The 25698-nt window shown below is 36.0% G+C and overlaps 1 protein-coding gene across 4 annotated transcripts in view; it reads left to right on the top strand.

Moving 5' to 3' along the window:
- The first annotated feature begins 291 nt into the window (after positions 1-291).
- Positions 292-25698, top strand: part of Alg6 (ALG6 alpha-1,3-glucosyltransferase) — a 42181-nt gene continuing 16774 nt past the window's right edge. The window contains exons 1-7 of one of the 4 annotated variants that reach the window (XM_047567646.1): positions 292-405; positions 4534-4788; positions 12678-12762; positions 19867-19956; positions 21260-21348; positions 23365-23447; positions 24089-24153. In XM_047567646.1, coding sequence (XP_047423602.1) covers positions 4707-4788; positions 12678-12762; positions 19867-19956; positions 21260-21348; positions 23365-23447; positions 24089-24153 — 494 coding nt within the window. In that variant the 5' untranslated portion in view covers positions 292-405; positions 4534-4706. Of the gene's footprint in view, positions 406-457; positions 582-4533; positions 4789-12677; positions 12763-19866; positions 19957-21082; positions 21171-21259; positions 21349-23364; positions 23448-24088; positions 24154-25698 lie in introns of those variants that run through there. The other 3 variants (XM_047567648.1, XM_047567649.1, XM_047567650.1) reach the window with 3 other exon arrangements.

Here is a 25698-nt window from a genome sequence, read left to right as displayed (position 1 = left end):
GGCTGGTAGGAGCACCAGCTAAGGGCTCTCCACTGTGCGACGCGAGCCAGGACCCGCCCCTGACAGGAATTTGTGGGCTAAGCAGCCGCTCGGGCCTTGGACATGATCCAAGGAAAGAAGAGCAAGGGGCTTTCCACCTGCCCCTGGCCTAACCCGGTGGCCAGGCCTCTCGGGTTCCATCGCCTGGTGCCCAGCTTCCCAAGCTGTCCGCGTCGCCCGGCACCCAGGCTGCCGCGCGCTCCCGCCCCGCCCCGCCCCTACGCTCGACGGGCTCGCTCCCGCTCCGGGCGCGCGGGCGTGGGCGCGCGGCGACAGAGACTGAAGGGCGCTCCGCCGCGGGGGCGAGCGCGCAGGCGCCTTCGGAGGCCCGCTGCGGGCGCGAATCCCAGAGTCCGGCTGCGGCGGGTAAGAGCGCGTTTCCGGGGTGCAGGACCCCGAGCCAGCTTGGGTGGCTGTCGGGCATTCGGGCGGCGCTAACAGCTGGCGCGGAGCTGGTGACTCGGCTGTCGTCTGCCATCCACTTCCAGGGATGCGACGCGAGGCCTCCCCAACCCAGCGTGCTTGGTCGCTTGGGGGTTAGGGTGAGGGGATGTGGTGATGGTGGTGGCACAGCCTGGCCGAAGCTATCCTGGCGATCTTGTTCCTGCAGTCCTGAGGGTCTGGTCTGCTGCAGAAAGGGAGGAGAAATGTCGTGAGGGGTCCCTGCTGCCAGATGTGCTCGCCTGGGGTAGCTGCCCTCCCTGGAAGCTGTGGCCACGGCGGGGGAGCGGGGCGGGGAGGGTCTTCCACACCGCAAAGAACTCAGCTCTGCAGGTGGAAGGCGTCCTTGTCGGGATGCACTCTAGGGGCAAAGTAGGACGGGAACCTCCTCTGCCACCTGCGTGGCAACTTGGTGGTGTGTGATGGCTTAGAAAGTCACTGTACTTTGCTTTACAGGTGGAAAAAGTTGTAAAGAAACCTTTTTACTATTTAAGGGGAAGAAAGCAGTTAAGTCTGAGTATCTTTACACGAGGACTTAGTAAAATTACGTACTTACCTCCCCCTCACCCCTCTTCCTCCGGGTTTTTGGTTCTCCCCACCCTCTCCAGTCTCCTCCATTCAGCAAATACTTCATGGGTTCTTGCTTTTTTCAACATTGTTTTAAATGCGGGGCAATGGCAACCATTAAGACAAAGAGGATCCCTACTTACATGTTGCTTATATTCTAGTTGATAAGTAAGTGCCATTTCTTTTAATACTATTTTTATTGGAATATAATATACATACAGAACAACACTGTACACAAATTATAAGATGTTATTTGCTGACTTATTACAAAGTAAAAACATCTTTTAACCATCACTCAAATCAAGAAACAGAACATTCTCAAAGCCCTACAAGATCTACCAGGAAACCCCTGCCATTTACCATCCCTTCTTTCCTTCCCATTGGTGTCCTTTTTCCTGATTTCTAACACCATAGATTAGTTCTAGGAGTCTTTAGCAAGTGGAACTATATGATATGTATTCTTTAGTGCCCAGCTTTTTTTTACTCAAAGTTTTGTGTGAAAATATAGTTTCTGATGGTGAAAAAAATGGTGAAGAAAATTAAAGAAAGTAATGGTACAATCATTAAAAGGAGAAAATTTTAGTAGGGTGGGGAGAGAATGATCTTTCCTAGAGGATGACTTGAGGTATAACATGAATGACAAAAGATGAGCCAGTGAGTTGAATTAAGAGAATTCCAAGCTCAGGGACCAAAGGGAGGCTTGCATGAACTTGACAGGTTCTAGGAAGGGAGGAAAAACCTTGTGGCAAAATGCGAGATGAAATTGGAGATGCAGACAGGGGTCAGATTTTAGAGGGTCTTATGGCTAGGTATTTGGATTTTAAGTGTAGGATATGTAAGAAAGAGTTGTGTTTTATTGTTTTTGGTTTTGTTTTGTTTTTGGTACCAGGGATTGAACTCAGATTCTTAACCACAGCCACATCCCCAGCCCTTTAAAAATGAAAAAAAAAAAAATTTTTTTTTATTTAGAAATAGGGTCTCACCAGGTTTCTGGGGGCCTCCTAAGTTAGTGAGGCTGGCCTCAAACTTACCTTCCTCTAGTCTCAACCTCCCAAATGCTGGTGCCTCCTGAGAGAGATGTTTTTGATATCCTTCAACTTCCAGTACAAGCCACTTATGGAGGATATGAAGCCCTATGCATTTTACTCATCAAAGACTCTGCAAAAGTGGCAATACTGGATAGTCATAAAGAATTAGGGGAAATGACATGTTGGGAGACCAAATCTTTTTTTGTGTTGTTATGATTCATATTAATTCACACACATAATTTGATTCCATAATCAGATTTAGAAGACATTTTAGGAATTATTCCTTTATTCTAACTCTAAAAATACTCCTGTCAAGTGGTCACTGTTTCTGTTTGAACCCATTAAAGAGGCACTTTTTTGTGGGGTGGGGTGGGGTGGGGTGGGGTGGTGGTGGTGGTGTGTGTGTGTGCTGGGGATTGAACCCAGGGCCTTGTGCTTGCAAGGCAAGCGCTCTACCAACTGAGCTATCTCCCCAGCCCGGCACTTACTTTTTGAGAAGTTCATTTTTGTTTCTGAACAGCTCTAATTGTTAGAGAAGTTTCCCTAATATTTTCTTACTTAATTTTGGTGTTGGGGTTTGAACCCAGGGTCTTCTGCATAGTTATCTTTTATCTCCTATTCAGTAATCACACAGTTGCTTTTTTCCCCCCGCATTTAAGTGCAGAGCTTTTAATTCATTTGAATTTATCTCTTAATATTTCTCCTTAGATATAAACCCTCCATATGTACAGTCCAGATCTTTCTGGATTTGATTCTTTCATCTGTCAGTGAGCTGACGCTTCCACCAATCTGCTCTTAGCATGCTTGATCAGCTAAGTTTATAAGTTCATTATGATTATTGTTCTTGGCAATTTTATTTTAAGATTCCTGTAAAAACATTTACATATGATAATCTGAAACTGCGAACAATTGTCTTGTCATATTAGTGATTTAATTTTCTAGTTACACTATTTTTTTTAAATCCAGGGATTAGCATTTGAAGTATAAATTTTAAACACTATGTCTTAGCAGGAAATAGAGTGTCTCTAGTCAGAATGGCAGTCATCAAGAATACAAATAGTAAATTTGAAGAGGATGTGGAGAAAAAGGAACACTTTTACATTGTTGGTAGGATCGTATTAGTACAACCTCTGTGGAAATCAATAGAAGCTCCTCAAAAGACTAGGCATGGAACCACTGTAGACCCAGCTATACCTCTTTTTATTATTTATCCTGAAGAATTAAATTAATCATACTACAGTGATAAATGTATACCCAGTTTATAAAAAGCATAATAGCAAAACTATGGAACCAACCTGCACACATACACACACACACACACACTGCGTTACTCAGCTATAAAGAAAAATGAAATTATTTGCAGGAAAATGGATGGAACTGGAGACCACCATGTTCAGTGAAATAAGTCAAACTCAGAAGGTTAAGGGTTATGTTTTCTCTCATGTGTGGAAGCTAGAGAAGAAAAGTAAAGGAAAGATGTGGATTATCTCATGAATATCAAAGGGAAGTTCGCAGAAGAAAGGGACTGAAGAGTGAGAGGAGGGGAGGGAAGGGGAAAGTACTGGGGCGTGATGCTGACCAAATTATATCGTTATGTTGTGTATTGTGTACATCATATATATAACTTTTCAGTTGATTTATTTGTATTTTTCTGAATGTATTTAAGTTAAAGTATATTTTATGGTTAAAATGGACCATAATTTTTCAAAGCAAAAAAATGTCATTTTGTTTCTTACTTTTTATTTTCACTGCTGGGGATCACTCAGGGCCTGTGTGTGTGCTAGGCAGGTGCTTTACTCCTGAACTTTATCCCCAGCCCCGATCTTACTTTTAAATACTCAGCCTGAAGGGAAGGGGGAAATGGAGAAACATATAAGTGGTTAATGGACTTATTGCTTTTATATTTTCTCCTAAGATTTGGGCTGTTCTTACTGATTTTTTATAAAAGTTCATTTCTTTAAAATGAAAATATGGTATGATTAGCATATATATATTTTTTTTGAATAAAAGAATTAAAAACTACAGAAATTATTTTAGTGGAAGATTTTTCCAAAGTAAATACAAAGACAAAATTCCTCCTTTTCTCTGTACCAAAGATAAATCACTCTGTCTATCTTTGTGGTCTTATATTTACCTGTAGGTAAACATGCTTTAGATGGAATTGACTCTGCCACTTTCTATGTCTTTGTCATTTTTCTTCTTAGAAATGTTCCTTTATAAGAACAAACCCTTGCTACATCTTCAGACACATTGAGTCACGTTTTACAGGGAGAGAGCTACCTTTTGAGGTGTATTTCCCAATTACAGGACTAAGGAAGAAGGATAGGCCAACTACCTTCCCTCAGTGCCTATTCTAGCCCCTTCCCCTTGATTCTCCATCTTTCTACTTGATTTAATGGTTTCATTGTTAAGGTACTGTACTTAGCTAAATCTCTTTTTTTTTTTTTCTCCTCCCCAGGCTACTTCAGAGGTTATCAATTTCTGACTGGAAGTGAAGCACCATTTAAAATCCCTCAAACTCCTGATTCCAAAGAAGTGCTAACATTTTTCTGATCAAGAAAATAAGTGACTGACTCTGTGTTAAAAATAATCTGGAACTAGTTCTGCTTTCCTCCCAGAATTCAGAGAGCTATGGAACAGTGGCCCTGGATGACAATAGTAGTCTTAATAGGACTAACAGTACGGTGGACAGTTTCTCTTAATTCTTACTCAGGTAATATATTTTTACTGTTTAAAAGATAGGTGAATATTCCTCTGAGTAGTTTTTTTTTTTTTTTTTTTTTTTTTTTGGTAACAATTTACTGAGGGAATTTTCTGACTGAGACAGAAGAATTTCACATTTTATTGGTGTGGTCAAGAAAATAGATTTAAACATTTAATTCTAATGTAATTAGAATTAAATTACATTTAGCTCTTATACATAAGAGCTAAATGCATTTTGTATGTGTTTGTAAAGAATTGTAGTTTGTATTTAATATTCTGCAGATATTCATTAATTCAATATTATTGTTTTGGTTGGTATAGATTTTTATATTACTGATTTTTGCCCAGTTGGCCTATCAGTTACTGAGAGAGCTGTGGTTTCTCTATAGTTTTGCCAATTTTTGTTTGTGTATTTGTATCTGTATTTCTAGGTGATTTAGGTTTTTCTTTGTGGCTTGAATTTCATGAGATTTTTGGTATGTTCCTGTTTATCTGCAGTAAGGCTTTTGTCATATAGTCTGTTTCCTCTAAAATTAATATAGCTTTACTAGTTTCCTTGGGTTTGATTTTTACTTATTGTGCCTTTTTGGTCCTTTTATTCTCTACTCTGTGTGTAGATCTAATTGATTTTCCCCAATTGCACTCTCTCATTTACTAGTTTGGAAGCTATACTTAATTTTGTTCTCTTGGGGATTAAATCTCCCCTTCAGTTACATATTTAACTTGATAAGTCTAAAGTTAATATTATATCTGCCTGAGCCATGTAGGAACCTTAGAATACCTTAATTCCAGCAAATCCTCATTCCCTGAATTAAAATGTTATGTTCTAGGATTTCAGTTCTTTCATGATTTTTATTTAATTGATTAATTAGTTTTTGGTACCAGGGATTGAACCCAGGGGTGCTTAACCAGTGACCCACATCCCTAGCCCTTTTTATGGTTCATTTAGAGACAGGGTCTTACTGAATTGTGTAGGGCCTCACTAAATTGCTGGCTTTGAATTTGCAATCCTCCTGCCTCAGCCTCCTGAGCTGCTGGGATTACAAGCATGCACCACCATATCCAGTTTATTTATTTTTATTTTTATTTTATTTTATTATTATTATTATTATTATTATTATTATTATTTTGTGTGTGTGTGGTGCTAATGATCGAACTCAGGGCCTTTCACATGCTAGGCAAACATTCTGCCACTGAACCATATCCCTAGCCCTCTTTCATGATTCTTAATCCTATAAATTAGACATTAGTGACTTGCTTTATACAATTAATATTCAGTTATTCAGTTTTACCCTCCTGTTTATCATTTTCTCTTCCCCTCTTTCTTACCCTTTATGTGTTCCTGAGTACATCTTTGGGAGTTTTTTTAAGTGAGCATGTTTTGGTGACAAACAACTTCTGTCTGAAAATGCCTCTATTTTGCTTTCTGTCTTAAAAACTTTTGCTGGGTAGGGAATTTTGTCAACAGTTACTTTCTTTAGTGTATTGAAAATCTCTTTTCATTTTCCTTTGGATTCTGTTGTTTGATTTTTTTGGGGTACCAGCGATTAAACTCAGGGGCACTCCCACTGAGCCACATCCAGCCCTATTTTGTATTTTATTTAGATACAGGGTCTCACTGAGTTGCTTTGCGCCTTTTACTGAGGCTGGCTTTGGACTTACTCTCTTCTTGTCTCAGCCTCGTGAGCTGCTGGAATTGCAGGCATGTGCCACCATGCCTGGCTGTTGATGACATTTTTGTTGTTGTTTCTAGAATCTGAGGACTTCTCTTATGTTCAGCCATACATTAAAATTATATATGAATATTTATATGAATATATGAATTATATATGGACTTTTATACATTTATTATATTACATTATTTATTTATTGTTATTTAGGATTTTTACTCAGGTGTTTTCTGGACACTTTAAGTTTGTCATACTGCTGGAAACAGAAGTCCCATCCATATTGTTTTTATTTTTATTTTGCCATATGGGGGTTTGAACCCAGGCCTCATAAATGCTAGGCAAGTGCTCCACCACTGAGCTATGTCATTAGCCTTCTTCTCTGTCTTGAAAGGTCCTCATCGAGTACCCATAGTGCAAGAAGAAAACATATTTAACTAGTGATCACCTCCAAAAAGAATGGGTAATGATTAAAGGAGGCTGAGAAGAAATTAGAGCTTGGAGAGGTTGTTATTTCTAAAAGCTGAGAGACCTAAGAATTTTAAGAAATAAGAACTGACAAACAGTGTCAAGCTCTGGACATGCTAAGTAGGATGGCCATTAAAACTAGACAAGCCATGTGAGCCTCCTAGTTGCCAGACTGTAATGCATTGAGGACTGATGGTAGTTAAAAAAGGGACATAGCAACTTTCAGGGAAGTTTGTTAGTGAATAGAATTAAGGAGGTCATTTGGCTGTTGAACTGGGAGAAAAAGGACTGAGAAAAAGTCCAATTCATAATTGTTATATAAGATATGCAATCATATCACTTTTGTCTTCACTCCATAATTGGTCTGTTGGAAAGTCTTCCTGTTTTCTGACTCAGCACTCAGTTATTCTTGAACATGATGATTCATTTTCAGTCCTATATGTTGCTCTTCTGATTTTCCTTTTATCTTCTAATTTTGACATGTATTTTTAATTTTTTTATTGTTCATATTTCCTTGTTTAATGAAATTTTTAACTAATTTGTCTGAAGTGTTCATGTTAATGTGGAGTTAAAAATAATTAAAATTAGAGTATAGGATAAAATAATGTAATCTTTAAAATTGCAATATTTCCTTGTTGCTGATATGTATAATCAAATGCTTAATGAGTGTTCAGTAGGGGACAATTGATAAAATATGTTTCTATTCCTGAAGCTTACATAGAATAATTAATTTAACATTTCTCTCATGAAGTCTGAGTTTTATTCAGTTACATTTCTCTTCTGGAAAACAGGACCCCTGCTGCTTATTTTAAACCTTGTTCTTAAATTGTCCCTCAGAAAGTCAACAGAGTGAGATTGCATTTAGGTTACTGTTTAAGACAAGTGTGTTGTTACTACATATTAGTAGAGTATCTGTAGACAGCTATTCTATAGTTTTATCATTTTTCAGATAAGGAAGATAAAAAATGCTGAACATTAAGATAAATGGTGGTTCTGACCCAGTTCTCAAACCCCATCACAAAGAATATGGCATGTTCAGTACTTGCATGTGAAAACTGCTGTGCTGCAGAAGCTGGGAGAATTAGCTCCTAATAGCTGTGGTGCTGCTGAGGGCCCCCACCCTAATTATCAGTTAAAATACTTTTATAATTTGTTTTTAGTTTCCTTTTGGTTTATCTTCTTTTAAGGTTCTAATTAGGAAGCACTAGTATGAGAGAAAAATGTTTACTTTTACCATTCTAGGTTTTCTGTTGGGCCCCCCAAACAAAAGACAGATTAGCAAGAGGAAGGCATACACATTAATTCAGTAGACATTTTATGGACATGGGAGCCTTCACAAGGAAATGAAGACCTGAAGAAACAATTAAATCTGAGCATTTTTATACTAGTTTGGATGAAGAGTAGACAGTTGTGGAAAAAATATGATACAACGAGGTCAGAGTGGTAAACTGGGAGAAACTTGGCAAAGCTGATCATTTGGTTCCTGGTTTTTCTTCTATCTTTGGAGATAAGAATGCTCCTTTTCTCTGGTTATAAGAGGACATTTTTCATAGGAGGGTCTTATGGCTTACTTCAGGGAAGGGTCAGAGAGTCTTCTTATACCTACTATTTCTCAAATTCTTTTAACTTAAAATATGCAGTATGCCAAGGTACCGTATTTGGGGCAGCATGTCCAAAACCCTGTCATACTCAAGTGTGAAAGGTTAGCTTGCTTACTATTAAGGCATCATTTCTCCTTTAATTTTTGTTTTTGTTTTTGTTTTTTATACCACAGATTGAACGCAGGGGCACTCAGCCACTGACCACAATCCCAGCCCTTTTTTTGCTTAGGGCCTTGCTAAGTTGCTGAGGCTGGGTTTGAACTCATGATCCTCCTGCCTCAGCCTCCCAAGTGCTGGGATTACAGGCCATCATGCTCAGCCATTCCCCCTTTGGAAACATGCATATAATTAGGCCTATATATTATTTTAATTTAAATTTTTCTAAAATGTATACTCCTTCCATTATTAGAGTTGCTTATGTAATTTTCACACACCTAAAAATCTTGAGTAAATATTGCTTGTTGCTTTTAAACAATCTATAGGGAGTAGACAAATTCCAATTTTAATACTGAGTATCAGGTTTTGTAAAAATTTGTAATTACTCCATTCTTGATGTAAAGTGTTACTAATGTTTTTAGAGAAAATAATACTTGAACTGAGGAGGGTTATTTTCTTTTAATAATTTCTTTATCCCAAACTTGTATTGCCTGTTTAGGAGAAGAAAGTCATAGAGAATCAATTTTGGTAACATGTCAATCATAGTTGAAGTGTGACTATGTTCTATTTAATTGGTTAGTTTCTTTGAAGTTAACACTTAACCACTGCTATTTAGAAGGACTCATAAAATTCATAAATTGTTATCAAGAACATATATGCAGGAGATTTTTAATATATATATTGTTGATGGACCTTTATTTTATTCATTTATTTATATGTGGTGCTGAGAATTAAACCCAGTGCCTCACACATGCTAGGCAAGTGCTCTACCACTGAACCACAACCCCAGCCCATAAACAGGGATTTTATTGTGGAAAATTTGAACCAAATCTTCTCTCAGAATGTTAAAAATTTCAGTGTAAAGTATGTGTTGTTAACAAAGAAACTACCTGCACTGTAGATTCAAACATAATTCTGAATAGTTCTGCAATTAATAGAATGAACATTTAAGTGGTACTTTAAGATGATTTTTCCTGTGAATGAGACAAAATTGAAGCTTTGTACATGTACATCAGTGTTTTCTTTATGTAATTCTGAATCTTATTAAATGAATTTGTAGAATTAATCACTGGAAGGAATCCTTTTTGCCCTTCCCAAGTGCAGCTCCCATAGGTACAGTTGGGTTGTCCTTCTAGGTTGCTTTAAGGGCACTTTAGCAGTTTTAAAAACTTAAGTACTAATTTCATAGCCGGTGTCAGCTGAATTTATTGAAGTAGGTCAGACTCTGGATAAAAACTTGTTTCCCAACCCTAAAGAGAGTCATTATCCATTCTTCTATTTGTGAGAGATTGGTAATAAATTCTTCCACATTGACCACAAGTCTAGAGCAATTTCAGAAAATCTAGATAGTTGGATTTTTTGAGGTATAGGAAATTACTCAAAATCCTCTCTGACTTTTATTATCCCAGTGGTCCAAACCCAAACAAAAACAAAACAAAAAATAAAAATCAACTCTTTTCCTCCCCCAAAGTAAGCTGTATCCACCAGTAATTCATTGAAATACAAACACAAATATATACTCTCCTATAAAATGTACATGTAAAAATGCCATTAATTCATTGGGGGAATTCTTTTCCTTTTTTATTTTCCCCCTGTGCTGGGGATTGAAGGCAGGGTCTCACACATACAAGGCAAGAGCTCTACCACTGAAGTACGTACCCAGCTTTTTTTGAATTTTATTTTGAGACAGGATCTCACTACATTGCCCAGGCTGGCCTGGAACCTGTGATACTTTTCCTCAACCTCCTAAGTAGCCTGGATTACAGGCATGTGCCACCATGCTCAACTAACTTACTTTCTCCTTTCCTTTCCTTTCCTTTTTTCTTTTCTTTTCTTTTCTTTTCTTTTCTTTTCTTTTCTCTTCCTTCCTTCCTTCCTTCCTTCCTTTCTTTCTTTCTCTTTCTTTCTTTTTAATGTGTATGCTATTCTCTTCCTGTTCAGTTTAATTAAGCAAGTTTGTAATGAATGCCTAGCAATATGCTTCTTATGAACTCTATAAAGTAAATTTCCGTGTCTATGGGAACTGAAATTCTTATTTGGTTAGTGACTAGGAAATGGTATTAGTCATGTGATGAAACATGAGGAAAGTATAAGGACTATGAAGAAGTCAGTAATTAATGATAAATATGGTTTTAATTTATGAGAGAAGCTTCATGGAGGATTTAGGATTAGAGGTGATTCTTTTCTTTCTTCCCTTCCTTTCCTCTCCCAGTGTTAGGGATTGACCTGGGTTCTCACACCTGCAAGGCAAGCCCTCTGCCTCTGAGCTACACTCAGAGGAACCTTGAGGTGGTTCTTAAAGGTTGGATATGAGTTGAGGTGAATGCAAAAAGGAGTAAGCAGCATGAACAGAGAGAGGCTTAGGATTTCAAAGTGCCAGACAGTAATTTAAAGATGTTTTTGGGCAAGAACCAATATTTGGGCATTGCGTTCAAGCACCCTTGGCATAATTAATTGATCTGCCATCACAAATTAACATTGCACATCTAGCAAGTGTACAATCAAATTCAAGTCTCCTGAACTCAAAAATTCTGGCTGTTAAACTAATTATACCAACATCCTTGCTATATTAGTATTCACTGAGAATGAGTTAGGTGCCATTGAGAGTCTAGTAGGAGTTATTACATCCTGAGGCTACAGAAATGAGTAACATATGGTTCATCCTGAGAGAGTGGGATGTGTGTGTGTGTGTGTGTGTGTGTGTGTGTGTGTGTACATGGGTGTGTGATACCATGGGTTCTTGTGTCAATTGAGTGATTTACTCAATGCATATGTGCTGAAGAGTTGTGTTTGTTTTTCCCATAATTATCTCATAGTGAGACTGTCTCCTTGGATGGAGATTCTAATATTTAAAGAATATTGGTGTAATAACAATCATTAAATGAAAACAGATGGAGAAAATCTAAGTTGGGTTTCAGTGGGCAGTGGTATATCCTTATTCACTGATTAATGAGTACATTTGACTATATGTGACTTCCACCTTACTTGCTGTCTTAAAACACCTATGAGTGTATTGCCCTTCTGTGGGCTTTCTTATAGTTTTGTAGTCAGCTGCTACTTAAAGCCTGAGTGGGTGCTCATAATTTACTAAAAGAAAATACCTTTGTATCATTTAAGGATAATAACCCACTTAACCAAGTTGTGAGGCATTACAGAGTAGGAGGTAAGAACATGGGTTATGAAGCCATTTGGGTTGGGTTTAAATCCAGACTCTGCTTCTTACTATATGAGTGACCATTGCCTCTGTTTTTCTAGCTTTAAAATGGGGATAATAATACTTATTAGGCTGGAGATATAGCTCAGAGGTACATTTCTTGCCTAACATGTGATCCCCAGCACTGCAAAACAAAACAAAAAAGTGTCCACAACCTATTTCATGGGGTGGCTGTATCTAGCATTATCAAATGTTAGTTATTAAAGGTCCATTATCCCTTATTTACAATTTTGAGAAAACGTTATAAAATAACTCATTTGGTAACAAAACCTACAAAAGTCATTAATTTTTTTCATATATAGTCTGTTTTTAGTTCTGTACTTGACCTTTAATTATTTATACTTAGTTTGTAAAAGCACTTTGTAAAACAGATGTTTGTTATTATAATTTTTATGATATTTGTTGGACAGTAGAGTTGGCAGTCTTTCTCATAGTAAAAATAAACTTGGATAGCTTATTATTAATTAAGTAATATTAATAATAGCTTCTACCAATTGACTATTTCCCGTGTGCCAGGCACTATTGGGTAGTTTATATCCGTTATCTTACTTGTTCTAGTCGTCCTCTAGACAGGCTGTATTGATCCTGTTTTGAATGCGCTCAAGCTTGGGGAGGCTGTCACTGGGTATTCTAGTGTGCTAGGATTCAGACCTCATCTCTGACTTTTTTTGGAATTCCTGAGTTCTTTCCCTAACTTACATGGCCTCTGTGATTTAGAAAACTTTTCTAAGAAATAAAAATTACTGATATGCTAAAGTAGATTGTTATTTACTCTTTTTACCTTTCATCTTAGGTGCTGGAAAACCCCCTATGTTTGGTGATTATGAAGCTCAGAGACACTGGCAAGAAATTACTTTTAATTTACCCATCAAACAATGGTAAATTTAATTTTGACTTGATTTTATTATTTTAATCAGATGATATAGATTATTTGAAGATATTTAAAAGGAAACACTATTTTCTTTGTCTTGAGCATCCTTGTCTCCTGCATACTCATGCCTCATATATTGCCTTGCATATTGTAGTCCAGTCTCTGAAACTACATAGTCCTAAAGGTTAGCCATATGTATATGTAGTTAGTGGGATATGCTACTGAACTAGAACTTTGATGGTAGAACACTATATGTCTCAGAAACTCTTCTGGACATAAATTACAGAAATTCTCATGCCTTGTTCCCTCATCTGTTGCTCTTCTCACTAAAGATCACTTTGATTTAATCTTCAGGTAAAAACAGAATAGATTTGGTAATAGATGGCTAAATTTGTGAAGCCAAAAAGGGAACAAAGGGAAGAAGCCTATTGTAATAGGACTTGTTTTCAACTCTGAAAAATTTACATATGTCCCTTTGGTTTATCTTTGAATACCCTGTGTCTAGTATAGGCTATGGCACTTTCTAGCTGTTCAATAAATATTTGTTGAAGAAATAAGTGTTGGTATGTTTTTTTCACATGGTTCCATTTCCGTAGCTTTCTCTGTGTGTTATGAAGGAGGAGGTCAGCTGTATTGTCTTGGGTTTCATGGTACAATATGGAACCTTCAGTTTTTCAGCACTCAGAGAATATGGCAGACATTTTTATTAGTTTTTGTTATTCTCAATCACTTGAACTGTGTTGATTAACCTTAACTTTATAATACAAGTCTACCTGGAAGTTTCAGTTTCTTTGCTTACAATGTTGGAGGTATAAAAGAGCAGTGAATAGTATAGATACTAGAGTCAGACTGCCTGAGTTCAGACCCTGGCTTTACTATTTACTAGCTTGTGACCTTTGGCAAATTATTTAACCTTCTCTACCAATTTTATCACTTGTAAAATGGAAATAATAGACTGCATAGTTCAATGGATTTTTGTGAGGATTGAATAAAGTAATACATGTGAAGAACTGAGATCAATCCCTGACATGTAATATACTTTCAACATGTTGATTGCATTTATGACTTCATAAAAATTTGTACCTGTGTCATTTTTATTGAACATGTTTCAGTAACAATTTATGTTATCACTTATTGATTTACTGAATAGCTGGTATATTAAACTGTTCATAACATTCTTTCTGTTGATTCCTTTGGTCACTGCTTTTATCTAATTCCTTTACCAGAAAGTTGTATGCAAGAACTTCATATTGAACTTTCTATTGATAGGTTGGCTATACCCTAGTCAGAGTTTGGATTATTGCAAATAGAGGCCAGCTAAGTATTTGACATTATTCTATATTGTTCCATTTTGAGCATCTTTCAGATCTTGACATTTAATTAACACGTGTCACTGGATTACTAGTATATTCTTAATGCTTTTCTCTTGCTTGACTGGTACAATGAGATAATATTTACTAAGACAAACCACCACTGCTTTTGAGCTTCGTAATTGTTTTCTAAATTGTTTTGTAAATTTCACATGGATAATTTTATTCTTGGATATTCTTTGATAAGTAGTTCTCAAAGATTTTGATACAAAATTCAGTGTAATATTTAGTGTTGAAAGATGAGAGAAAACTGAAAAACTGCAGCTTTTAGCATAATGCTAGGGGAAACGTTGATATCGGGAATGAAAATATAACCTTAACCATGTAGATGAATTATTCTAATGCTGATCTACCTCAGTTTTTCAAACAATGGTATCCTACTTTGGACAACATAATCAAGAATTGAATATATGTACAGTAGTCCCCATTATTCATGGGAGATACCTTAAAAGACCCCCATTGTATATCTGAAACTACAAATAGCACTGAACTCTGTGTATACTGTGTTTTTTCCCTATATATATTTATCCATTTTCTGTTGCTATAATGAAATGTTGGAGGCTCAGTACTTTATAAAGAAAAGAAGCTTATTTAGCTCATAGTTCTGAAGGCCCAAGGACATGAGGCTGACATCTGCTTAGCTCAGGTAAGGGTTTCATGGTAGATGATAGGTATCACAGTGGTGGGAACATGTACAGAAGTGATCACAATAAGTAAGTGATCACAGTAAGCCAGATCAGACAGTACGCCAGAGAGAGACTCAGGGTCAGGCTTACTCTTTTTTTTTATAATAACTTGCTTTCATGAGAATAACCAACACAGTCTGACTTACTAGTATCAATCCCTTCTGAGGACAATGTCCTCAGTAACCTGATTACTTCCCACTAGACTTAGAGATCACCACCTCTTTAATAATGCCACAGTGAGGACAAGTTTCCAGCACATGAAACTTGAGGACAAACCATATCTAAACCATGTCACATATGTATTATGATAAAAGTTTAATTTATAAATTAAGAACAGTAAGAAAGTATCAGTAACTACTAAGGAAATGCAACAAGTATAATAAGCTGTAATAAAATTGCTAACACTTCTCTTATGCTTTGGGGCCATTATTAAGTAAAATAAGAATTACCTGAATACAAGCATTACAATACTATGACAGTTGATCTGATAACCAAGATGGCTACTAAGTAGTTGTTAGATAGGTAACTTATACTGTGTGAATATATGCTGAACAAAGGATTGATTCATCTTCTGGAGAGACTAGTGTAGGAAGTTGTGACATTTTTATTACACTTTTCAGAATAGCATGCAATTTAAAACTTAGGAATTATTTATTTCTGAAATTTTCCATTTAATATTTTTTGGGTCACAATTGACTGAGCATAACTGAAACCATAGAAAGCAAAACTGAAGGGCTGGGGAGATAGCTCAGCTGGTAGAGAGCTTGCCTCACAAGCACAAGGCCCTGAGTTCGATCCCCAGTATCACAAAAAAAAAAAAAAAAAAAAAAGAAAGCAAAACTGAAGATAAGGGAGGGGGGCTATTGCATACCTTTCTATTCCTTTTCTTTATTAAAAAATAAATATTTAATTCAGAGCATGCTTATATGATTAGGTTTTGATTATGGTCTGGGAGTCTTTGAAAATTATGAGGGCTGGGGATGTAGTTCAGTGGTAGAGCACTAGCATGCACGAGGCTCTGGCTTTGATCCCCAGCATGTCAAAAACAAAACATTATGAAAAACATAAGATAATCTTGGAGCTAAGTTTCATGGTGAAATGAGCATTTTTGCAATAAGTAATAGAAAATAAGAGTATATTGGGTATGATGGCTGGAGCCTTTAGCTCCAACTACTTGGGAGGCTAAGGCAGGAAGATGGCTTGAGCCCAGGAGTTCCAGGCCAGCCTGGGCAACATAGGGACACCCTGTCTCAAAAAGAAGAAAATGTGAGCTTAAGCAATAATAGAATTATCTGAAGGACTTTGCAGGCTGATAAAAGTGGCTTAATGATGGTAATCAAAGACTCAAGCTTTTTCTTTCTTCCTGTTTGTCATTCTTCTTGGCACACAGGCTTTTTATTCTGAGGCCTTTTATCCTTTAGTCATTAGATGACTTCCTGGGCTCAAGCACTGTAACTTTATAAAATCATGTTAAAAGCAGGAAGAATACTAATAAACTTTCTTTCTACCTCTTTTTGTCAAGGGACAAAATCTTTCCCACCTTTTTAAAAATAATATTTATTTATTTTGATTCATTGTACACAAATGGGGTACAACTGTTATTTCTCTGGTTGTACATGAAGTAGAATCCCACCGTTTGTATAATCACCTCTTTCCCACCTTTGAAAAACAACCATTAATAAGAACTGCTTGGGACTGGCGGAGAGGCCACCTTCTCTGAGCATGTTGCTTTCTAAACAAAACAGTGGTTTTATAAATCAGGAGGACTGGTGGGAGTGGTTGTTTGTAATAATGAGGAAACTGGAAGATTCTCAATGTCTCCTAGTAGAGGAATGATTAAATAAAGTGTATTTCCCTTGTGCACATGTGCACATGCATTTTCCAGGTAGACTCCTGAAAGTAGATCCTCTAGAGTAGACAGTTTCAATGGATACTGACACTAGAGTGTCTCCACATACTTATACTAACACTTAATAATACCACACTTAAAATTTGTATTTCCTTGAGTACTTATGACACTGAGCATCCTGAAATAGATTTATTGATCACGTTTCCTCTCAAAATTGCTTGTTCATATCTTTTCCTTATGTCTCTAGTGGATTATCCTTTTTTGGTAATGATTTATATGATTTTTAAAATAAATAGTTATTTTAATTTTTAATACTGTATAGCTAATGACCACAAATAGGAATTACTTATATATTTATTATCACAAAAAATTTACATCAGAAGTTTGGGCATAATTTATTGTGATAATTCTGCTCAGGGTCTCAGAAGGTTTCAATGCAGGTGTCGGCTGGGCTAGAGATGTATTAGAGGCTTCACTGGGGAAAGATAAGCTCCCATGTTTCTGCCAGCAATCTGAGGGCTTCAGTTTCTGGTTGGAAGCCATCCTCAGCTCCTACAGTCCACTTGCAATTTCTTGCTATGTGCCTTCTCCAATATGCTGCTTACTAAATCATGGCAGCTTGCTTCTTCAAAGTCAGTGAGACGGTCTGTCCAGCATATCTGCTAGCAAGGTGGACTCTTACATAGACATAAAGCAAACAAAAGTGATATACTGTCCCATTTGCCATATTCTATGGGTTAGAAGCAAGTCACAGTTCTTGCCAACTCAAGGAGAGGGGATCAACACATTGGAAGGTCTCAACATTAGAAAATGGGGTTCGTGGGGATGCCTTAAATCTGCTACTGTAGTGTTCTTCAATGTAATAATTTTTTAAAATGTGTGTGTATGAGTTGTATAGAATAAAAATCTTCCTTTCTGCTCTTTTAATTTTTCTTGTGGTTTCTTTTGTTGTGTAACATTAAAAAAATTTTTGATGTACAGAAGTTCTTTGAGAAATTCTTAAAAGTTTTCTGTGACTGAAACTGTTTCAAGTTAAGATTTTTTGAAGCAGAAATACTCATAATGACTGGGTTGTTAGAAGAAATTACATCTTGAAGTTAATGATAACTTTTTTTTTTTTTTTAGGGTGGGGTGGCCTGAATTGTGGATTGAACACAAGGGCATGCTACCACTGAGCTATATCTCCAGCCCTTTTCTTTTTTCTTTCTTCTTCCTTTTTTTTTTTTTTCCTTTTGAGACAGTGTCTCACCAAGTTGTGGAGGCTGGACTCAAACTTGTGATCCTCCTGCTTCAACCTCCTAAGTAGTGGGGGTTAAAGACACGTACCACTGCCCCCAGCTTCCAATGAATCATAACACTCTTGAACAGAATCTTACAATTTCATGTGTGTGCACATGCATGTGTGTGTATGTTTACTGCTGAAACATCTGCTGAGATTACGTGTGAATTTAGTGGGGAAATTCATTTCAGTGTTATAAATAGCATTATACAACTTTTCAGGTTTATTTAAAGTATGTAAAGCAGGAATATCAATTAGTTGTTTTGTTTCTACTGGTAGATTTTGAAGTTTTACTTGAAATGCTTTAAAGCTATCAAGAATTCTTCCGTGCTTCTCTCTTATATAGAAATTTCCATAAGAATGAGGAGCACAGTTTTTAGCCCTGTCATTCTTTTATCCCAATCCAGTCTGATTTTATTTATAGTATGTATGTCTGCTTGCTTACAGCTTACTGTCCTGGTACTTCATTTCCTTATCTCCAGTGAATCTCAAGGTTAAAGTAAATGAAAAATAGCTTTTGCCTTATAAGAGGCTGAAAACCAAATTAAGTTTTGCTGGTTGAAATGTGATTCTTGAATTACTTGATGATTTCCCATTGCTCTATCCATCCCGGTAGTTTTGTGGCTAATAGCCAGTTTTAACTACGATTGAGCACTTACTTTGTGTCAGACAGTGACATAACAGCTTCCTTATTTAACTCAATGCTTCTACAGCCGTATGAGGCAGACACAATAAAACAATAAAACTTTATGCTAATGTGCCCTATGGTAACATGAATTTGGAATAACACAATTGGTGCCAGTCTTTAGGCAGCCCTATCTAGATAAGTGAGTCCTTGTTTGCCAGGCCTAGTTTCCTAGATTCAAGCTGTCAAAAAGAATTCTAACTCACCTGGAGATTCTTGGACACCCCTTCTTGGCTTCATGTTCCAGCCAGACATAGGACCTGGGATTGTTCATATGGAAGTTTCTGCTGGCGGGACAACTGCCACCAGCTGGTACCATAACATAGTATCCTATGCCCAGATCCCTGGCCTTCCAGCATGCCTTGATCATTTTATTATTCTACACCCCTTCCATGCAAGCCCACATTTTATGGAACTGACAAGGAGAAGAACAGATTTCTGAATGTGAATAATAAATTAGTTAATATGATCATGTTGAATGCTAACTTAAAACATTTTTTAAATCCTGAAGTAAGAGACTATGACATCAAGGAATGTTACTCATTTGAAACAGGTTTATGAACAATGATTATTTGTGGTTTTTAGAGTTTGATTTGCATTGCTGTAAATTATTCCTATAACTAAGAAAATAAATTGGATAGAAGCAGCTACTTAGTTATAAAGGATATAATTAAGAAGAAATCTATTTATATAAACTTACTTTTTATTTCTTGAGTCTTAGTAGTTATATACAGTTTCTTTACATACTGACCAACTGGAGGAGCCAAGAATTTGTGTACATTAGACTTAGTTTTCTTCATTAATTCACAGATTCTTGTGTTTAATGGTTTCCCTTTACATGTTGGTTGAAACAAAGTCTTATTTAAAACCTACCTGTTCCCTTTGCATAAACCAAATCTTCATGTGTTCTTTGAAACTGACTTTTTACATTTTAAAATTGTGATTCTTAAAAATATTGTTTCCCTGATTTGTTAGACTATCAGATGCAAATTCTTTTTTCTTGCATTTTTTAATATGAATATTAGTCATTGAATTAAGTCTACTAGTAATAAGGTAACGAGTTTCAGTTTGCCTGAGATGGTCCTGGATTGTATCTTTTGTCATGGCTAAGTTATTTATAACTTAACAATCACTTCTTAAATTATGAAGCTTAATTTTAATGAAATTATGATATATTAAAATCTAAGTCTGTTTCTTGAACATTGATGAATGGAATGGTGCTTTTTTTTCTTTTTTCCCTAGGTATTTTAACAGCAGTGATAACAATTTACTGTATTGGGGATTGGATTACCCACCTCTTACAGCTTATCATAGTCTCTTATGCGCATATGTGTAAGTTTTTCTTCTTTAACTCTGAATATTTATGCCTTTAGCAAATACAATAAGAAACACTGTGATCTGGCTTTACTGAAGAGAGGAGAAATTGTTAGTAGCTACTACTGTATTATGTATTTACAAATGGGTTTAAAGAAAGGTAAATATCAGGGTTTGGTAATTTCTATAATTTCTTTGAAGGACATACTAGGAAGACATGCAAAATCTTAGCTTTGTTTGGAAATTAAGATGTTACTAAATTATACATAGACTACTGAGAAATATTTCTAATGTGGTTTAGTTGTGCACTGAAAAGGTTTTTTTTTTGTGTGTGTGTGTGTATGTGTGTGTGCGTGCTAGAGATTGAGCTAGACAAGAGCTCTGCCACTGAGTGATATCCCTAACCCCAGGAAAGCTTTTCTTGGATGGCCCAAAGTAAATGAAAAATATAGGGCTATTCTGATTAATCTGTCAAGTTAGAAACTAGAATTACTGGAGTATTTCCTTTATGACAAGGAATTGGAATTTGATTTTTTTTTTTTTTTTTTGCGGTGCTGGGGATCAAACCCAGGGCTTTGTGTTTGCAAGGCAAGCACTCTACCAACTGAGCTATCTTCCCAGCCCAAGGAATTGGAATTCCTTTTAAAGAAACGGAATTGTATATAGAAGATGAGGACTTGTATTTTGGTGGAGCCCAGTTCTGTTCTGTAGCAGTATTTCATCTCAGACTTGATGTCAGCAAAACTTTGAGGAACTTCTTCACAATGTCTCCTGAACTTATTTTCCTTGTTTTATTATTTTAATTATTTAATACTTTGTAAAAATAAACTTTATGGATTGGAAATAAGCTCACAAATATGGTAACTATTATACTTTACAGTGTTAGGGTAATATAATATGATTGAAAATTTCATTTGTCTTTAGCAATTGTGTTTAGTTTTATCATTGATTGACAATAGCTATTATAGCATTTGTTATAACTGAAAAGATTATAAAACAAGCATATTGTTCTTTATCAGGTATGTGCTTAGTATGTGAAATGTGACACATCAGCTTGATTTTACACTGGAACCGTAGAGGGAGAGCTTCTAATTACACATTACATGGTTTTGTTGCAAGATGAGCAAGGCAGATGCTGTTTTACAGCTTAAGTCAATTTCATGTGATTAAATAAAGATTAAAGCTTTAACATTGATGTTGTTGCTTTATAAGAACAATGGACCGTTTTCAAAGTAAGTTCATATATCTTCAAAATAAGTTCATATGTCCGTATTGCTGCACGTGAGGAAGAAGGTACATGTGTATATGCTTTGATTTGCAGGGCAAAGCTTATAAATCCAGACTGGATTGCTCTTCATACATCACGTGGATATGAGAGTCAGGCACATAAGCTCTTCATGCGTACAACAGGTAAAAGAACAATAGACATTGAGTATAAACTTTAATTTTTAAAAAAATGGGACAGACTGATAAAAAGTACTATTATTCTTAATGACTTTAAAATTGTATAATTATGCTTATTATATATGTGTGCATATATATGTGTGTGCGTATATACGCACACACAATGTAAAACCAAATTTATATGTGAGCTAAAAAAAGAGTAGAAAGGAATAATTCTGGGTACTTTACATTTATTATTGCACTTAATTCTTTGAACTCCCAAATGAGATAAATACTATTCTTATCTTTATTTTAAGCTGAGGAAACTGAGGCATAGTTCAGTCAGGCAGATAAATAGCTATAAATTGAAGCTTTAGTTGTTTAAACTGCTGCTTTAATATCCTAATTCCAAGACCCTTTTACCTTTTTCTTAAAGTAAACTTTACAGTTGTATGTCATTTATTGTATTGTTGAGCACTATTGCTGTATTAATCTACTCAACAAGTTTTATTGTTCTGTGTATGTCGTTCTAGAAGCTTGAAAGCTTTATGTGATGAAGACTTTAATGCTAGTCCTGGCCTTTTCCCTAATAAGTCTGAGCTCAACATCTGTTATCTTTACTTTTTATGCAGTCATGGACTCAGGCCAAGATAATCTATCTTACCTGTTTTTCCCTCTAGCATACCTCTCCCCTTCTCCCTCCAGTGCTTTAATCCTTTCTGAACTATGTGTTCGCCACATGATTATTCAACATCTGGAACAATACCTATTATTTTCAGGGAACTCAAAACCTTTAGAGACAGACTTCTATTTTTAGAGAACCCCAATCATTAAAAATTTCCTTCTTATATTGTTCTTCCACCGGTATTCCAGTTGCTGTTTTCTTAGGTTAAGGAGAACAAGTCTGATCCCTCATATACCTAATATTCCACATTTGAAGTCACTACTTCTTCATGTTAAACAGCCCTATTACTTAGATAACCAATTTGTTGAGGTCTGTGTTGTGCTACTCAGGTAAGTTCCAGTTTGTCAGTGTTTTTTTTTTTTTTTTTTCTTTAATGTGATGCTGGGCATCAAACCCAGGGCCTTGAGCTATATACCCCTAGCCCCACTGTCATCTTAAATATGGTGTCTGTAGTTGAACATAGTTTGCATACATTTAACACTGATAGTTTTGCCATCACTTTTTCTGAACACTAGTGAGGTACAAGAAAAAAATAGGCTCTTTGGTATTATACTGTTGGAGAATTTAATGTATTATTATTATTATTATTATTTTAAATGTATATTTTAGTTGTCAGTGGACCTTTATTTAATTTATTTATATGCAGTGCTGAGAATTGAACCCAGTGCCTCACACGTGCTCGGCAAGTGCTCTACCACTGAGCTACAACCCCAGTCCTGTATTATTTTTATTTGCTCTAAAATGACTGCACATTCAGAATTATGTGCTTTTTGGTGTGTCGGGGAGTTGCTTTTTTTTTGCAGTGCTGAAGATCAAACCTAGGACCTTGTGCATGCTAGGCAAGCATCTAAAATAAGCTATACTCCCTGCCCTTTTTAAAAAAATTACCCTCTCCCCCCGGTTTTTTTCTTACTTGGGCCTCTCAAGCTCTTTGTATGAATTAATTAGCAAAAATTTATGTATTTTATAAATGTGAACATTTAAAAAATATTCTGTGCATTTCCATATTTGATTATTCTTTGCACTAAAAAATGCGAAATATACAAATATTGAGGAAAAAGAAGTTGCCTTCTCTTGCTTTGAATATTCTTTATGTTTAAGTCCAAGTCAGAGCAAAGAGAGAACACTGTGTATATCTAATTATTAAATGTATGAATTTGTTAGAGCAAACTGAGAAGAGAGTCTTATAATCTAGCATTTGAAATTAGGCACAGATGAAGGGAATGAAGAGGGCTGTTGTGGAAGGAAGTTTCCCAAACAGAATTCTCAGTCAAGGTTGGAGGAAGGAAGGAAGGTGGTTAATAATTTGTTGTAGATCCTCCTGGACTCATGCTTGAAATTATTTGCTTGTTTTTTAGTTTTAATTGCTGATTTGCTGATTTATATACCTGCAGTGGTTTTGTACTGTTGTTGTTTAAAAGATATCTCAACTAAGAAAAAGGTAAGTTTTAAAGCAACCTGATGTTTCATCTCTGAAATGCTTTCTTAATTCCCCTATTAAGGACAGACCTTAAGGAAGCTATGCTTTGGGGAATAGATAGAATAATAAGGAGCATTATATCTTCTCTCAATTAATTACCATTTAGAAATTATCACCTTATTTTACAGTAATTTTTTCATGCCTTACTATAGTAGTAAGAAGTTATGTACAGCTGAACTACACAATTCACTGAATTTATTATTTAGTAAATCTGAATTTTGAGCTGATTTGTGAGAATGACTAGACTGGAAGGCATTGGAACAATTGCTATATCCTCTCATAGCCATAGTTAACCAAATATTCTTATTGACCATTTTATATATTGGTTATTCATTAGATTAACTTATCCAATTTGTATATCTAAAAGTGACAAATACCTTTTAGTGATTTTTTTCTCCCCTTTCTTATCATAGTGTCCTCTGTCACCCCCATGAAAATTTTAGTGTCTAAAGAGTTGTTTTATAAAAATGAAATATTTTGATAAAATAGTGTAGCACTTGAGGAAAATGGGAACATTGGCTACTCTGTTAAATAAAAACCCCACTTTTACTACTGTTTGGGCATCAGATTGCTTTCTTATTTCACAATGTTTTTCTTTACAGATTGCTAATGCGTTATGCATATTACTGTATCCAGGTCTTATTCTCATCGACTATGGACATTTTCAGTATCCTTTACTAATTTAGAAATGAAATCAGTTACATGTTATGAAGTCTAGGCTCAATTCATATAATGTTCTCATCCAATAATATCTTACTGACCAGGATGCTTGCTTACATGAACTATTTGCACAATAATAATAAAATTCTGTCACTAAACTTTTACTTAAAAGATGAAGCATAGATTTATTAAAAGTAGGATTACTTTTAATTACTTGGGAACAAAATATTTGTAACTGATTAGGTCTTTCTGGGGAGTTGGAAAAAGAATGCCAGATATGGTTATGCTTTTCTGATTCTAAAAACGTATAAGAGCCTGTTGTTCAGAAGTGTTATCTGACACTGAAAAAAAGGAAAAGGTTTTCTTTCTTTTTTGGTGTTGGTTGGTACTGGGAATTGAAACCAGGGGGGGCTTTACTATTGAGCACCATCTCTAGCCCTTCTTATTTTTTATTTTGAGATAGGGTCTCGCTAACTTGTTTAAGGCCCTGCTGAGTTGCTGAGGCTGACCCTGAACTTGTGGAACATTAGACAAGTAAATAAATCCTAGAAGATAAATTGAAGAAAATCTGCATGTCTCTACAATTTGTCTTTTTTTTTTTTTTTTTTGGTGGGAGGTTTTTTGTTTTTGTTTTTGTTTTTGAGACAGTTTCACCATATTTCCCGGGTGACCCCGAGATTGGGCTCTTATTGCCTCACCTTCCCAAGTAGCTGGGATCACAGGTGTGTGCAATTGTGCCTGGCTTTCCAGTTTATCTTCATATGTACTAGATATTATAATCTGCCTCCATCTCTCTTAAAGGAAAGAAAACGCACAGCAACATGATTGTTTACTTAACAGCTTTTTCTTTAAGTGTGGTGCACCAGTTAACACTCATTGCCAATCCGTTTTGGTTATAATAAAACTACCATGTGTATCTTTAAAAAGAATTTGTGAGGCTGGGGATATAGCTCAGTTGGTAGAGTGCTTGCCTCACAACTCAAGGCCCTGGGTTCAATTTCTAGCACCGCAAAAAAAAAAGAATTTGTAAGATGCTCAAATCTGTAATTGTTCTTATCACATACCTTTTTTCCTGTTCACTGAGCTACATCCTTAACCCCTTTATTTTCTATTTTGAGACAGGGTCTTACTAAGTTGCTTAGGGCTTCACTAAGTTGCTGAGGCTGGCCTGGAACCTGCAGTCTTCCTGCCTCAGCCTACTGAGTTGCTGGAACCACAGCACCTCAGTGTGTGTGCACCACCACATCCGGCACCAGTTCACCTTTTTTTTTTTTTTTTTTTTTTCTTAATATATTTTTTTAGTTGTAGATGGACACAGTACCTTTATTTTATTCATTTATTTTTATGTGGTGCTGAGGATTGAACCCAGTATGCTAGGCAGGTGCTCTATCACTGAACTATAACCCCAGCTCTCACTTTCTTAATTTAGTTTTCTTTTTTTTTTTTTTTTTTTTGACATTGTTCATAGGATCATGGATAGCCAATATTCTGATGAAATCAAGACCAGTGTTAGTAACCAGATTTTTAAAATTGTATTTACTTTGAAATATGA

The sequence above is a fragment of the Sciurus carolinensis genome, chromosome 1 (genome assembly GCF_902686445.1).
Source record: "Sciurus carolinensis chromosome 1, mSciCar1.2, whole genome shotgun sequence".
Lineage (NCBI taxonomy): Eukaryota > Metazoa > Chordata > Mammalia > Rodentia > Sciuridae > Sciurus > Sciurus carolinensis.
Note: the sequence above shows the minus strand (reverse complement) of the source record. Positions and strands in the feature narration are given on the sequence as shown.